The 14959-nt window shown below is 44.9% G+C and overlaps 1 protein-coding gene across 4 annotated transcripts in view; it reads right to left on the reverse strand.

Moving 5' to 3' along the window:
* Positions 1-14959, reverse strand: part of APAF1 (apoptotic peptidase activating factor 1) — a 95289-nt gene that overhangs the window by 20897 nt on the left and 59433 nt on the right. For all 4 annotated transcript variants that reach the window (XM_027855779.1, XM_027855780.1, XM_027855777.1 and 1 more), the window contains 3 exons: positions 12239-12364; positions 10916-11035; positions 2271-2396 (listed from right to left, as the gene is read on the reverse strand). In XM_027855779.1, the coding sequence (XP_027711580.1) occupies positions 2271-2396; positions 10916-11035; positions 12239-12364 (372 nt within the window). The remainder of the gene's footprint in view (positions 1-2270; positions 2397-10915; positions 11036-12238; positions 12365-14959) is intronic.

Consider the following 14959-nt stretch of genomic DNA (forward strand, 5'->3'; position numbering starts at 1 on the left):
CCTCCATCCATTCAATTCAATTTACCTCATTTCCTGTAAGTCCAATACTCTTTCTACTCCACAACCTCGACCCAATGCTACACCCCTGAGGTCACCTGCAACTCTGAGAGCCCTAGAGACCAGACAAGATAATGGAGTGGGCAGTGGCATGTTACCCAGACCCACTCACAACTACTTCAAAAGAGATCTAAGAAGAGCACCAGATTGAGCAGTGATGGGTAAGTCTGAAGAAAAACCACAGCAGGTAATCTCTCAAGCCCAAGATCACAAATTCAACCCAAAGGCAAGTGACCAGGGCAGGAGTGGTAGAACAGGCATCTTACGCCAGACCCCAATCTCCAAACACAGCCAGAGAGCAGTTTCTCTGACCTAAAGAGGGGACTCTTGACCCAAATCTGAGAGCCTGATAACAGGACAGAAGTAATAGAAGGTCAACAGCCTTTTAAGTGAGTCAATGAATGAGCCACGGAAAACACAATTTCTGTTCCTGATTCAAATTGCCATTTTCCCAGAGGCCCAAATAAAAAAAGACAGCAATAAACAAAGAGAAATGTTAACGTTCAAAATAACCAAGCTCTCCCAACTAGAAGCAGACCTTCTAAGCAGAAGGGATGTGGGCAGGAAGGGAGCTGATGTGACCTGGTGACTCCTACTGATCATGGATGGATGCTGAGGCAGACGCAGCACACACCAATCTGCTGGGCTTGAGATCCTGGGCAGGCTTTTTGGTAAGACACCATGAAGCCAGAGAGAGCGTGGGGGAGTGGGTAGAGAGAGCTGGGCTCAGGAAGACCTGAACTCAAGTCCTGACCAAGTGATCCTGGGCAAGTCATTCATTTAACCCTGCAGCAGCTAGGCAGTCCTCTATTATGATGAACTACCATAGTAACTCTTCTTCTCTGGGAGACAAGGACTCCTCCCCGGGAGCTTTCTGAACCCCGTCCAGACTCCATCTCCCTCCCCAAAAAGGGAAAAGAGAGTCTGAACAAAAGGCTTTGGCACTCACCTTTAGAGGCAGAGAAACAGAAAAAGTCATGTCCAGTATACACAAGCAAGTAAGAAACAAGACAACCCGGGAGAAGCAGCTCAGGGGACTGAAGCCAGCACTACTGGCCTTCTCTTCAGATACCCTACCAATGACTTCTCCCTGAAGTATACAGGTGCAGAGAAGGAAGAGGCAAGGCCGGGAGATGGAGAGCTACAATCCCTGGCTGGCATCCGTCAAGACCCCGCTCAAATGCCACTTCTGAGGAGGCAGGGTCTGTCCATCTCCCCACCCCCGACTGGCGCCTCCCCCTCCACGGTTACTTCTATTCTATCTGCTGTGTATGCGCTTTGTACAAACCTGTTCGTGTACTGGTTGTCTCCTACATTAGAATGTAAGCTCTTTGAGGGCAGAGACTGTTGTTGCTTTTTCTTGGTACCCCTAGTGTTTAGCACTTAGTAAGCATGTAATAAATTACTGATTGACTGATACCAAATAAAAGTACCCTAAGGCACTGTAAGGTATACTAAGCACTTGGCTAAGACAGTGGAAAGTCAGCTGACCCCTGCGGGCCTCAGTTGTCCATAAAATGAGAGAGCTGGCCTCAGCTCTACCTCTACGATCTTCTGATCATATGAACAGCTTAATAATATCATTACCCCCACTGTACAGATGAAGAAACTAAATCAAGTCTAAACCAAGGTGCAGAAAGGTTAAGGACCTTACCCAAGGTCACAGAGGGAGGATGTGAACCCAGGACCTCTTACCTCAAAGCCAGAGCTCTTTCCACTACATTTTCACACCTCTCCAGTCAGTTCCACGCAATCCAATTCAACAAGCAATTTTATTTACACCCTACTAAGTGCCAGGCACTGGAAATACAAGGACAAAAAAAACAAAATAGGTCCTGCCCTCCAGGACTTTCCATTCTACTGAAGCCAAAATGGGGTCAGGGGCATAGCCTCACGCAAAGGCTGAACAGTCTCAGAGAAGACAAATGGCCAAGAGTCTTGGGGGATCTTTTGAGAAGGAGAACTCGCGGAACTGGCAGAGACTGAGAAAAGCAGACAAGAGAAACAAACAAACAAAATCGGGGAAGGTCAAAGGTAGAGATGTCACTTGGAAAAATTCACATCCAAACAGATTACAGAAGCTCTTTCAAAACCTTAACAAAGCAGCAACAGACAGCCAAATCATGCTTAGCATTCTCATTGCCAGGAGGCAATGCATTTACCGTCAAACTAAAGGATCCAAAATCCTGACGGTCAGAGAGGTCAGTACCTACCTTTACAGACCCATCTTCTTCTCCCAATGCCACATGGCGCAGGCCTGGACCCAGACAACAGCAGGTAATCCGAGACTTTTGGGCTTCTGTTAGGTAATCGGTATGACCTGTTTTTCCATTAATTAGCTAAAATGCAAAATAAAACAGAGCAAGTGATTAAATGATAATTGCTGCTGTGTTCTCTAGCACCAAGTTGCAATTGGAAAAGAAGGGGGGAAAACCCCAGAACGTGCAAAAGAATGTGGCCCACCAGGGCTCCCACAGGAACAACAAAACCCTCTGCACGTCTCAGCAGCTGATTTTAGCATCTCGGGCTTGCATCTACCTTCCTGTTTATAGCAGCGCTGACGCGCCAATACATTTTCATAAAATGAAACGAGCTTTCGAAGGTTTCCCAAGCCGCTGCCATGCCTACCACCTGAGACGCATCTGTCTGCTTTGGGGGTCTGCAACTGGCTTCTCCAGCTTACAGAAGCCAGGTCTGCCATTGTTCACAAAGCTTATTTTAATACGGGATAGGATATGTTGGAATAGACTTTTCCGAAGCAAACCTACCATCGTTCAAGGAAGGTGAACCTGGTCTGAGACACCCATGCCTTAAAAGACAAAATCCAAATGTAGAATGGAATCTATACCTCCCATATAACCCACAGAACACAACTAACTACATGCACCTTTGGGGGAGGCAGAGAGGTGTACAAGGTGGAGGACAGAAGTAGCCCCCAAATGACTGGGCCACAACAGAGGTTCCTAACTTTTGGGGTGTCCTGGGCCCCTTTCATACTTCGGCTACTAAAGCCTAGGTGGATCCCTGCACAGAATTATGTTTTTAAATGCAGAAAATAGAATCCATTGGATTACAAAGTCAACCAATTCCACTAAAGATGTAACTTTTTTTCCACACAAGTTCCAGGGTGTCCTGAAATCTATCTACAGATCACTCTGTGCTAGGCACGGGATTACCTCAATGTGCACAGATACGAAGGTAACCAGCATTCACATCAGGTATAATCTCTGAAAACCTCTTCTTCCTAGTTCTGCTAAGGCACCGCCCTTTCCCGAGCATCCTTAAACAAAACCTTCCTGCCTCTTGGTTACTTTGTTCTGGCTACCTAACTGTATCACCCTCACTCACCACATATGCACCAGTGCTGGTGACAGAAGCATAGAAAATTAAATTCAACAAACATTTAATTACTTTGCACCCAATGCTTCCTTAACATATGGCACTATGCTAGTACTAGTGATACAAAGAGGGCAAATTTCACAGTCCTTCACCTCCAGGAGCTTGTGATCTAATGGGGAAAATGTGACAGGCATACAATTAAGATATAAGAGAGAGTGTGATAAGGGCAAAAGAACAAGCCAAAAAACAAGAAAGATCACAGAATGAATTGGAAGGGACCTCAGTTCATGTTATCAAATCTCTTCATTTTACAAATGAGGAAACTGAGGCTCAGTGAATTTGGCAACTTCCCCAAGTACTACCAGCAGGTAGTAAGCACCAGCGGTGGGCCCTCTGGGTACAAAGTCTGCAGGCGCTCTCTCCATGGGACCTGAATAGAGACTCGAAGGATGAGAAGAATTTCTCACTGACTTCTTAAAGGAAGAGAAGCATCCCTCTCCTATTGTCCCTCTCTTAGACTCTGAAGAAGATGTGCAGTTAAGAAAGCAAGTCTAAAGGAAACAGTTAGTGACCCATCTGAATGACTAACATTGCTAGATCCCCATTGCTTTCCTTTTATTTCAATAACCCGAAGTCTTACAACCTAAGGCGTGGAACACGCTGTGTTTCATACAAAGCTTACAGGGAAATCATTTTAACATCATTACTGCATCATTATAATATGTATAGGGTTGTAGCTTAACACATTCTCTATTTAGATGGAAGTCACAGCTGTTGAAAACAAAACCTTTCTTTTCTCCAAAGTCAGTTTCAAGAAGCTTTTTAAAAAGAAACAAAAAATATTTTGCTCACTTAAGTAAAAGCATATTGAAACACTCCCCCCAACCACTAAAAAGAGATTATGAGACTGATCTTCCTCGTGAAAAGCAGTGTGACATAAGGAATGGAAAGCCAGTCTCAGACTCAGGAAGACTTGGATTCAAGTCTTGCCTGGCATTTACTGGCTGGGAAACCCTGGACAAGTCACTTGTCTCTCAGTGCCACCAGGGGACTCTGCAGACAGTGTCTGATGAAGGATGTTTTCTCATCAGACAAAAAAAAAAAAAATAAAGTGAAATAAGAGAGCTATGAATAAAATAAGTCAAATGCCTAAAACGACATGGATCTTTCTTCAGAGCCAGCTCTGCTTACCTCCTAGCCCAAACTCCAACATCACATGACGCATGACTCACTCTCAAATCCCATCTCCAATCAGCTATCAGGTCCTGGCCATCCTGGATCCGTCTCTCATCTCTCTAAGGGCCTACACATACCTGAGTTTTCATTTAGAGTTGGGGGTCCTGTGAAAGGACCATCATTGAGTCTAAACTGCTCACTTGACAGGAATATGAGTGATTCACCCAAGGTCATTCAGGTTGTGAGAAGCCAAGCTTGGGATTTGACCTCGGGTCCTCTGACCCTAAAGCTAGCTGGAACTAACCCACTGCCACACCTTCTGGTCCAATGTTGTTGTTGCCACTGTAGACCAGGCCCTCATCATCATCCTACCTGACTATTGCACAGCCTCCTAAAGAGCATCCCTCCCCACTGCAGTCTCACCTTCCTGCCCACAAATCACAGGAATATACATTGAGAGCTACAAATACCATGAGGTCATCCGGTCCCACTCTCTCATTTTAGAGCTGAAAAATCTGAGGCCAAGAGAGGTGACTTCTCCAAGGTCACGCAGACAGTAATCAGCACAGCCAAGAGTTGAATCCAGGTCTGCTGATTCCAAAGGCAGTAATTATGTCCATTATCCTAGTCCATTTATCAAGGATTCTTAACCTGGGGTCCATCAACTTGATTTTTAAAACATATTTTGATAAATGTATTTCAATATAATTAATTTTCTGTGTTGTCCTATTTTGTTTTTTTAAGGCATTTAAAAATGGAGATCATAGGAGATCATAGGTTTCCCTACGGTCTGTGGCACAAGAAGAGCCCAGGATCTCTGCCACGAAGATTAATCTTCTTTATGGATGTAATGCTTTGGTCAATCTCTCCACTGCCTGAAACTGTCAATGCCTCCCCCCTGCATTAAAGTCACAAAACAACACAGATCCTGAGGATCTCAGAAATAGCATGCACCTCAGAGGCTCTCAAATCCAACCCATCTTTGATCCCCTCTCTAATATACCCAACAAATGACTACCCAGTCAGAGAACTAGCCACCTCCTAAGGCAGCCCATTCCACCTTCACATGGCTCCAAGGCCCTTCCTCACTTAGACCATGTCACCATCACTCAGCAAGGTCAGTCTACTCTCTTCTCCACATTCTGGCCCTTCAAATACTCCACTGCTCACAACTGTGGCAGTCCCCTTGTCTTCAGCTTTTTGGGCTAATATCCCCATCCTCATAAGGCATGACCTTGAAGGCCTGGGTCACCATCCTGCTTGCTCTGCTCTGAAAGCTCTCATGAGGTCCAGAACTAAACATGATGCCCCAGACGTAGCCTGACCAGGAGAAAGTACATGAGAACGATCCTCCTCCTAGCCTGGATACTCGGTCTCTCAATACAGCCTGAGATAATACTGGCCTTCCTGGCTGCCTTCTATACTCTCAGTCATACTGAGCCTATAGTCCATTAACACATACAGCTCCCCCTAAATCTGGGTCCAAATTCTGCAGCCTGGTATTCAAAGTCCTCCACAGTCACAAACCAGCTGAATTCTGCATATACTTGATGCTCCAATGTAAGGGGGCCAGGCCTGCACTCTCCCACCTCCACCTCTTAAAATCCTATCCATCCTTCAAGACCCAGATCAAATGTCATCATCTCCACCTTTGAAATTCCCAAGAAGACTCCTTTGTCTGCATCTTGCCTGTACACTGTGGACCGAAGGGCCTGTCTGGAGCCTCTATTAACAAGACTCTAAGTCATCTGTGTTGTGGTTTGTCCTTCGTTTTCAAAGAGTACCATGACGTCAGGGAGATGACAATATGACTTGCAATTGAATTGGATCTGAGTAAGGAAGGACTGTGCAAAGTCACCAGCCTTACGCTCTCCTCCAGAGCCACCTGTGTCTAGTGGCCAGACATAGATCAGGACAACTGGAGATGACCCAGGATGCAGTGGAGGACTCCTCGGCCTTTTTTTAAGCTAAGGTCTCCCCAAGTTCTCACTTTGAGTAAGACAACTCAGCTTGTCCTCTCCTATCCTCAGATATCATGCCATTACCTGAAGTTGTAATGCCCAAAGGAAGGTTAATTTTAATGGAAGAAACCTACCTAGATAACTTGGGGTTTGCTGGCTGGAGTTCTTTGTTAAAGGCCAATTTACTCCAGATCTCATTAACCGGACAATAGATCCCTGCCCAAGCACCACTTAATGTTTATTTTTTGGGCCCTCCTTGCTCAGAGTGAATGCAAATAGTCACTGTTTCTCTTCTGTCCAGCAACCCAGAGGGGTCTTCCCCTCCCAGTTTGATTTTTGTTTTTTATTAAAGGGGCCATCCCTTGAAGTCACTTAGGAGCAAAGAGAATGTCTTCTTTTTCTATTTCCTTTAGCGCCTAGAACAGTGCTTTGTACATACAGACAATAAACAACAACTCTCTGAGACTAGAAGCTGCAGTACTTTTGGGGAACAGCCCTAGTAAAGGGAGTGATACCAATGAAGTCAAAGGCATGGACCCCCAAAAAAACAAATCTGTTACAGTGAACCAAGGTCAAAGAATCATAGATTTAGACTGGAAAGGGTCCAAGGCAGAGGCCCAGAGAAGTGAGGAGACCTGCTGGGGTCACACAGCTAAGTGCAAGAGCCAGAATTTAGACGAGTATCCACATGCAGCCTGGCACATCTGCACTCCCTCACTCAAGGTCGCCAGAGCCTCACCTGTGCCACAAAGGACATGCAGAGTCCTGTCACTGGCTCAGAAAAAATAACTGAGGGCTCAGTCAAAGGGCCAGAAAGGAGGGGAACTTGGTTGCAGGAAGAAAGGTCAGCTTACTTAAAACCAAGGCTTCAGAGAGATCATATGAGCCAGCTTGCCTCTGAATCATGTGGGTTTAGGTAAGCACCTTCAACAACATTCCCGGGGCAATAATTTAAGTCAATCCCACAAAATTTTGTTAAAATGACAAGCACATGCCAAGCACTGGGCTAGCTGCTAGGGATTCAAGGACAAAATCCTTGCCCCGACTTCTCACGTGGCAGACGAGCCAAAGCACCACTGCCCTCCCCTTAGAGCCCAAAAGGCCGCCCTTAGGAGTCTGAGCCCAAGAGCTCTGGGCAGAGCAGGACTTCCCAATCAACAGTCCTGAGGCCTCATCCGAGGAAGCAACCCTAAGAGACGTGACCTCTATCAGGTCTGCTTGCTGTTAGTGTTGCCTCCCCGCCTTCTCGCAGCGACACACACCAAGGACCCCAAAAACAAAGCACTCGCCACCAAAGTCCTCAGCACTGTCAAATGGCTCCACGTCAGAAAGAGATATGATCTTTTTGATGCGAATGACTTAAAGAAGAGGCATGACCATCAGCTTTGTGGTTGCACCCTAAGGACCCCAGGACCAGAAAGTGAGCTCCTGGAGAGCAGGGGCTATTCTTTCTCTTGGATTCATACCCCCAGTGCTCAGTGGGAGGCATCAAGGAAGCACTTCACCAATGCCTTTTCATTCTTTCCTCAATCTCTATTTAGGAATGTCTGCTCTCAACTATCTCCATTTAGCCAAACACCAGAAAGGAAGGGCCCCTGGCCTCAGAATTCCTAACTTCCTAAAAGGCTCGGCTTAAGCTTCCCCTTTGCCTAATTACCTAATACTTATTTTTTATCTATTTTCTATATCCTTATACATGCTCTCGTAGTGTCCCCCATTAAAATGTAAGCTCCTTGAGGATGTGGAAAAATTGGAATACTAATTCACTGTTGGTGGAGTTGTGAACTGATCCAACCATTCTGGAGAGCAATGTGGAACTATGCCCACAGGGCTATAAAACTGTGCATAGCTTTTGATCCAGCAATACCACTACTAGGTCTACATCCCAAAGAGATCATACAAAAAGGAAAAGGAGCTACATGTACAAAAATACTTACAGCAGCTCTTTTTGTGGTGGTAAAATATTGGAAATTGAGGGGATGCCCATCAATTGGGGAATGGTTGAATAAGCTGTAGTATACAAAGGTAATGGAATGCTATTGTGCTATAAGAAATGATAAGCAGGCAGATTTCAGAAAATCCTGGAAAGACTTGTAAGAACTGATGCAAAATGAAATGAGCAGAACCAGGAGAACATTGTACACTGTATCAGCAACACCGTGTGATGATTAACGAGAAATGACTCAGCTTTTCTCAGCAACACAACAATCCAAGACAAGTACAAAAGACTAATGAAGGAAAATGCTACTCACATCTAGATAAAGAACTGATGGACTCTGAATGCAGATCGAAGCATATTTTTTTTGCTTATTCTTTCTTGTGGTTTTTTTTTTCCTTTTGATCTGTTTCTTCTTTTACAACTGTGACTAATAAGGAATTTTTTTTTACATGATAGCACATGTATAGACTATATCAAACTGCCTATCATTTTCAGAGGAGACAAGGGGAGGGAAGGTGAGAGAAAAATTTGGCACTGAAAATCTTGTAAAAATGAATGCTAAAATTTTTCTTGACATGCAAATGGAAGAAAACATAAAATGCTATCAAAAGTAAATAAAATAAACAAAATGTAAGCTCCTTGAGGGCAGGAACAGTTTCATTTTGCCTAGGTCTCCCCAGTGCCTCATCCCAAAAGTGCTTTACAGATGCCTGATGGGGATGCCTGATGGGCAGCCCTGCTGTGATATTCAGAGTCACAAGTACTAGCTGAACCAGGGTACACTTAGAATCATGGATTTAAGAACTGGAAGGAACTTTACAGGTCAGTTTGTCCAACCTCCTCATTTTGCAGATGAAGAAACTGAGGCCCACGGAAGAAGCAGGTATCTGCATGAGCAGAGAAAGTTCCCACACCACCCAAACCCCAGATCCCTGGACTGTGGTTCACTCATCCATTCACTCCAATAACATTTACTGAGCCCCTCTGGGGCAGGGCACTGTGATACTGCCACCATACACAGGTGTGGGTGTCTGTATCGTCTCCTGTGCCGTGTTGGTGGCAGAGCACATACTAGAAGTCAGGCCTGTCCCTGCATCCTATCCTGCAAGCTCTCTCGTGAGATTTTTTTACCACTCAACTGAGGTCAACAGCATATGAGTATTGTCTGGGCTTCATTCTCTCAAGAAATTAAGTGGATTCAATGAGGATGAAACTTAGTAACACTATCTCCAAGGCTGCTGTGAGAACCAAATCAGACAACATTACAGTGTAGGTACTTCATAAATGCTTGTTTCCTTCCCAAGGTCGCACAGCTGACCCTGTAATGGGCAGAACCAGTGCTCAAATCCTGACTGACTGACGAGACTCTTTCCACTACACTTCACTGGAGCCAGACTGTGAGGGGTTTAAGTGGCAAGCAGAAGAGGGCGTGGTGTTTTCTTCTTTTATCTTAGCGGTAATAGGAAGCCACTGTCAATCCTTGAACAGGGAAATGGGAGTCGGATCTGGGCAACAGGAGTATTTTTTGGCAGCTACATGAAAAACCAATTAGAAAAGGGAGCATGTATAAACAGACAGACCACTAAGAGCGGCTGTACCAGGTCAGACTAGGGTTTTCAGAGGGGTCTTTTGGATGCCCTAGATTCCTCCCCACTTTAGCCTTCAGTCTAGACCCCTTCTCAGGGAATAGGATTAAAAAGGAAAGCAACTATGCTGAAATTCAGTTGCCAAGACATTTTTTTAAGTGCACAGACCCCAGATCAGGCACTTCTGGAAAAGACACTGATGGGATGACCATTTGCCCTTTCACATTTGTCCTCACGGCCTGAAAGACTCAATGCAGCTTCCCAGGTGGCCAATAAAATGCCTCCCTGTGGTATGGACAGGACCCTGGGATCTCACAGGCTATGCCAGTAGAGGAGAAATCTCTAGTAAGTCTTACCCCAAGCTGAAAAGGTTTCAAGGATAAGCCTCACAATGGATTGGACAGCAGCTGCAAAGAACTGGCCTGGCAAAATTTGGAGAGGCTTAGCACCAAAAGGCTGGCCACCAAATGCTGAATTTTTTACCTCTGCAAATCTTAAAGACCACTTACAAAGGTCTGTATCAGATGCTCCTGACCTGGAATCCACAGACCCTAAGGGAACCAGAGATGGATGTCAGGGTTCCATGAATTTTGATGTAAAAAAAATTTAAACTACTAAATGTGTACATAACCTAAGAAACGTTCCCAGGAGAAGTTCCCACAGTGATGAAGCCATGGACCTTTGTGGCACTGATCTACTGTTCATTTATTCATACAACCAGTACGTATTTATTGAGCATCTACTATGTGCAGGATAGAATCCCAAAACAGAATTCAGAAACAGAAAAATCATATCTATAAACTGATGGGTTGACTCAGAAAACTTCTTTTCTGCCTCATTTTTTAAAAAATACTCACTTGCAGGCGTTGTATGTTGTCAATTGCAAGAATCATCACTTCATCCTCCCGGAATACAACATCTACTTCCTGCTTTAACATGACAGCAGAATTCTTACATACTTTTCTTGTCTCCCAAAGCTGGTTAAAATAAATGTGAATTTAATTAATAAAAAGACAGATGAATGAATGAATGACTAAACATGTAAGTAAGCAAATAAGTAAATAAATAAGGGAGGAAGGGAAAGGAGGGGAAAGGAGAAACAGAGTGAAGGGGGAGAAGGAGAGAGGAGAGGTGAAGAGAGAGTAAGTGAGAAGGAAAGAAATAGAGAAAGGAAGGAAGGAGGGAAGGAAGAAAGGAGGGAAGGAAGGAAGGAAGAAAGGAAGAAAGAAAGGAAGAAAGAAAGAAAGAAAGAGAAAGAAAGAGAAAGAAAGAAAGAAAAAAAGAAAGAGGAAGGAAAGAAGGGATGGAAGGGATGAAAGGAGGAAGGATAAAAGAAAAAAAGAAAGCATTGCAAAGCAGAGGTAAACTGAGTCTGTTGTATAAAGGACTTCACATAGAACTAGAAAAGAAGATGGACTGATCAAGTGGTGAGTGAGAAGGAGAAGTGATGAACAGCCCATGTGCCTGGTATCCAGGCAAAACCAAGAAAGCGGAAGCATGCTGGATAGACTGCTTCTCAAGGATTTATGGAGGGAAAGAGACAAGAATGACAACACAGGATGAGAAGGTGAAAACAGGCTGAGATCTGCAGGAGTGAAAGGGCTACCCACATCATGAAGGACAGAGGTTACAGCTCCATCAGATATAGACCGTGTCTTCTACAGTCATGTAATAAGAAATGCTTAGTCTTTGATTATGGTACAAGTAAGGCTTTTGAATTGTTTACTGAAAAGCAGGTCAACCCATCAGCTCTACGTCAGTAAACAATCAAAATGTTACCATTTGAAAACAGTCAAATGAAACCACAGAACTCTGACTTCGACTCCAGAACGAGCTCTCACAAGCTCTAGAAATCCCAGTGATGATGGTTAATAATAACATCATTTATACAGCACCTCCTATGTGCCCGGCACCATGCTAAGCACTTTACAAATATTATCTTGTTTGAAAAACTGCTATATCCTTTAAGAGGAACATATCCCATGTCACTCCTAAACCTTGCAAAAAATTTCAAAATCTTCATAATTGAGCCAAGGAAATATATCTGATACATAGTTTTCAAGGTCCAAGTAAATACTCTGCTGTCTGCCCACCCTGGCATCACATGGCACCAGTTTCTCAGTTTGCAGGAAATGGCAGCCTCACAAATCTTCTAGAAATGAAAACCTGAGCTGACTCACCCTGATTGTCTGATCATCAGAAGACGTCAAAAACGAAGATCCATCAGGAGAAAACGCCACACAGTGAACCCAACTCAGGTGTCCTCGGCAGTCCGCTACTTTTAAACCTGTGTCCGTATTCCATAACTATAAGGCAAAGAAACAGAGGCGGAGATGAGGAAGATAACCTAAGGAAGGACGATCTCCTGGGGCAGCAGAGATGCTTTCTGGGGGCAGACATTTCCCACGCTGTTCAGGCCTGTTCTCAGCATCTGCTTCCAGCTCCCTTTGGCTCTGGCTCACGTCTGTCTGTAAATTAATCATCTACATTCCAGCCTCATAAAATACCCTGTGCGCCACAGCTCCAATCACTAGAATTTGAATAACAGTCATGCTTCAGGGTTTCAGAACTCGCATGGATTTAATTAAAATTAAAAAAAAAGGAGGGCTTTTTCCATGTTCTTCACTCAGCAAGTTCTGTAGGACTCAGTATAAAATTTTTCCCTGTGTTATGCCAGTCTGAGACAGCATGATGATAAGGATGATAACAATAAGAAGAAGAAAGATAGCTGCTATTTATATAGCACTTTAAGGTGTGTAAAACACTTTACAAATATTATCTCATTTGATCCTCACAACAAACCTGGGAGGTAGGCGCTATTATTATCCCCATTGTACAGGTGAAGAAACTGAGGCAGAGGTCAAGCGACTTACAAAGGGTCACAAAGCTATCAAGCGTCAGAGGCAAGATCTGACCTCACATCTTCCTCACTCCAAGTCCACTATCATGCACACCATCACCTTAAAGTAACAGGACTCATCTCATAATCCAAAGAACTCCTTTAAAATACCGCTTATGCTCATTGTGGTCTTACCTGTAACCCAGCAAACCAAGGAGGGCCCAATTTTTTGTGCACAGCTACCCTTAGTTTCTCCGAAAGCTTGAAAGATCCCTCCAGAGGGAGCAGGAGAGGGGAGGGGAGGACTGACAGTCAAGTTGGGGAGTTTGGGAAGAGACAGCAGCTGTATTTTAACTATCCAATTAACCAACCAACAAGCACATATTCACTGACCGCTATGTGCCAGTCACTGTATTAACTGCCAGGACAGACAAAAATCAAAGTTATCTGCCCAAAAGGAATTTACATTTTATTGGGAGAAATAATACGGAAAAGCACCCAGCACCTGGTAAGCACTCAGATGCTCTGTCTGTCTCTATCTCTCCATCTGTCTATCAACCTCTCTGTCTACCTTCCTGTCTGCCCATCCATTCATCCATCTAGGTATAAGGGATAAGAACTGAAGCTGTGATTTCCTAGTGGGGAACCAGTGCAAACTCCCTGACAAACCTCAGGGAGGCAGGCACAGCGGCAGCAGCTGGCTTAGATATCAATGCCCAGGGAAGACTCTGGGACAACCATGACAGCTCACATTTCAAGAGGGCTTTCAGCCTGATACACACTTTTCACATAACAACCCTAGGAGGGAGGTCGCCCAAGCAGCCTCACGCCCATTTCCCAGATGTGCTTCTGACTCCACCACCTTCACCAGCACGACTCAGCAGCCTTCTCACTCTGGAGTCCCCTTCTCCAATCAGTTCCTTCTGGGGCCTTCATTTTAGGGATGGATCCAAGCTGGACATGTTTCATTCCCCTTCCAACTGGGCTTCTGACTCTCCGAGACTTTGCTATCATGCCCCTGTATGTTCCTCCATGTTCTCCTCCCCTTACATTTCAGCTCCTTCATCTTCTCATATCTCCAAGCATTAGAGTTAAGCTCCTTAGGGGCAAGGACTTCCTTTCTTTTGGCTTGTATTTATCTCCCCAGGACTTAACCCAGTACCTAGCACACAGTAAGTGTTTAACAAATGCTCATTGCCTGCCTGCTGGATGAGCAAGCTGAGGACCTGAGAGCTTGTGTTTCAGCACACATGCAGAAAGCAGAGCTGGGATTGAAGCCTGCCCCCCAAATCTTCTGACTCCAACTCCTCCAGCATTCTCCCCAGTACCAAGATGCCTTGGTCTTGATGTAAGGCCGGCGCCCTCAGCATAGCAGAGGCTTCCCAAGAATATCACTCACACTTTCTTAGGCAATACCCGAGCTTTGTGGCACCTGCCTGCTCTTACATTCTCCTTCTCATGAGGAAAAACTCCTTAAGCAAGTGCCACGTACGCTGCTGCAGAGCGGAGGGCTCATGGGCCTTATGTCCTCCCTCTCGGCAGATCCTTCCAGAGCTCAGACATCACTGACTGAAAAAGAGCTTCCAGAGGGTCAGGTCACTGGGAAGGGCCAAGTGTGACCTAAGCCTTAAGGGAAGGCTCCATGCTGGTCTGGGACCAGCCCAAGGCCATGAACAAAGTCAGGAAGTGGCAGCAATTGGGCACAGTAGACAAGAAGTTGGACTTGGAGTCACGAAGTATGAAGAGTCTGAAGTTGGCCTCAGACACTCACTAGCCATGGGTCCCTGGGCACACAGGGTCACTTTCCCTGAGCCTCAGTTTTTCTGTCTTTAAAATGAAAAGAACATCACCTACCATCCAGAGTTGTGAGAACTGCATTAAAACACAAATGCAAAGTACTTTGCAAACCTAGAAGCACAACATAAAATGCTGGCAATGATGATGAACAAGGAAAGCAGGAGCGAGATGAGGACGTAAGGCCACCATAAATGCTAGCGACAATGATGATAATAACAAACAAAGAAGGCGAGCCAAGATGAGGACCTAGGGCCACCATAAATGC

The sequence above is a fragment of the Vombatus ursinus genome, unplaced genomic scaffold, assembly GCF_900497805.2.
Source record: "Vombatus ursinus unplaced genomic scaffold, bare-nosed wombat genome assembly UNPS02011334.1, whole genome shotgun sequence".
In the NCBI taxonomy this organism is placed as follows: domain Eukaryota; kingdom Metazoa; phylum Chordata; class Mammalia; order Diprotodontia; family Vombatidae; genus Vombatus; species Vombatus ursinus.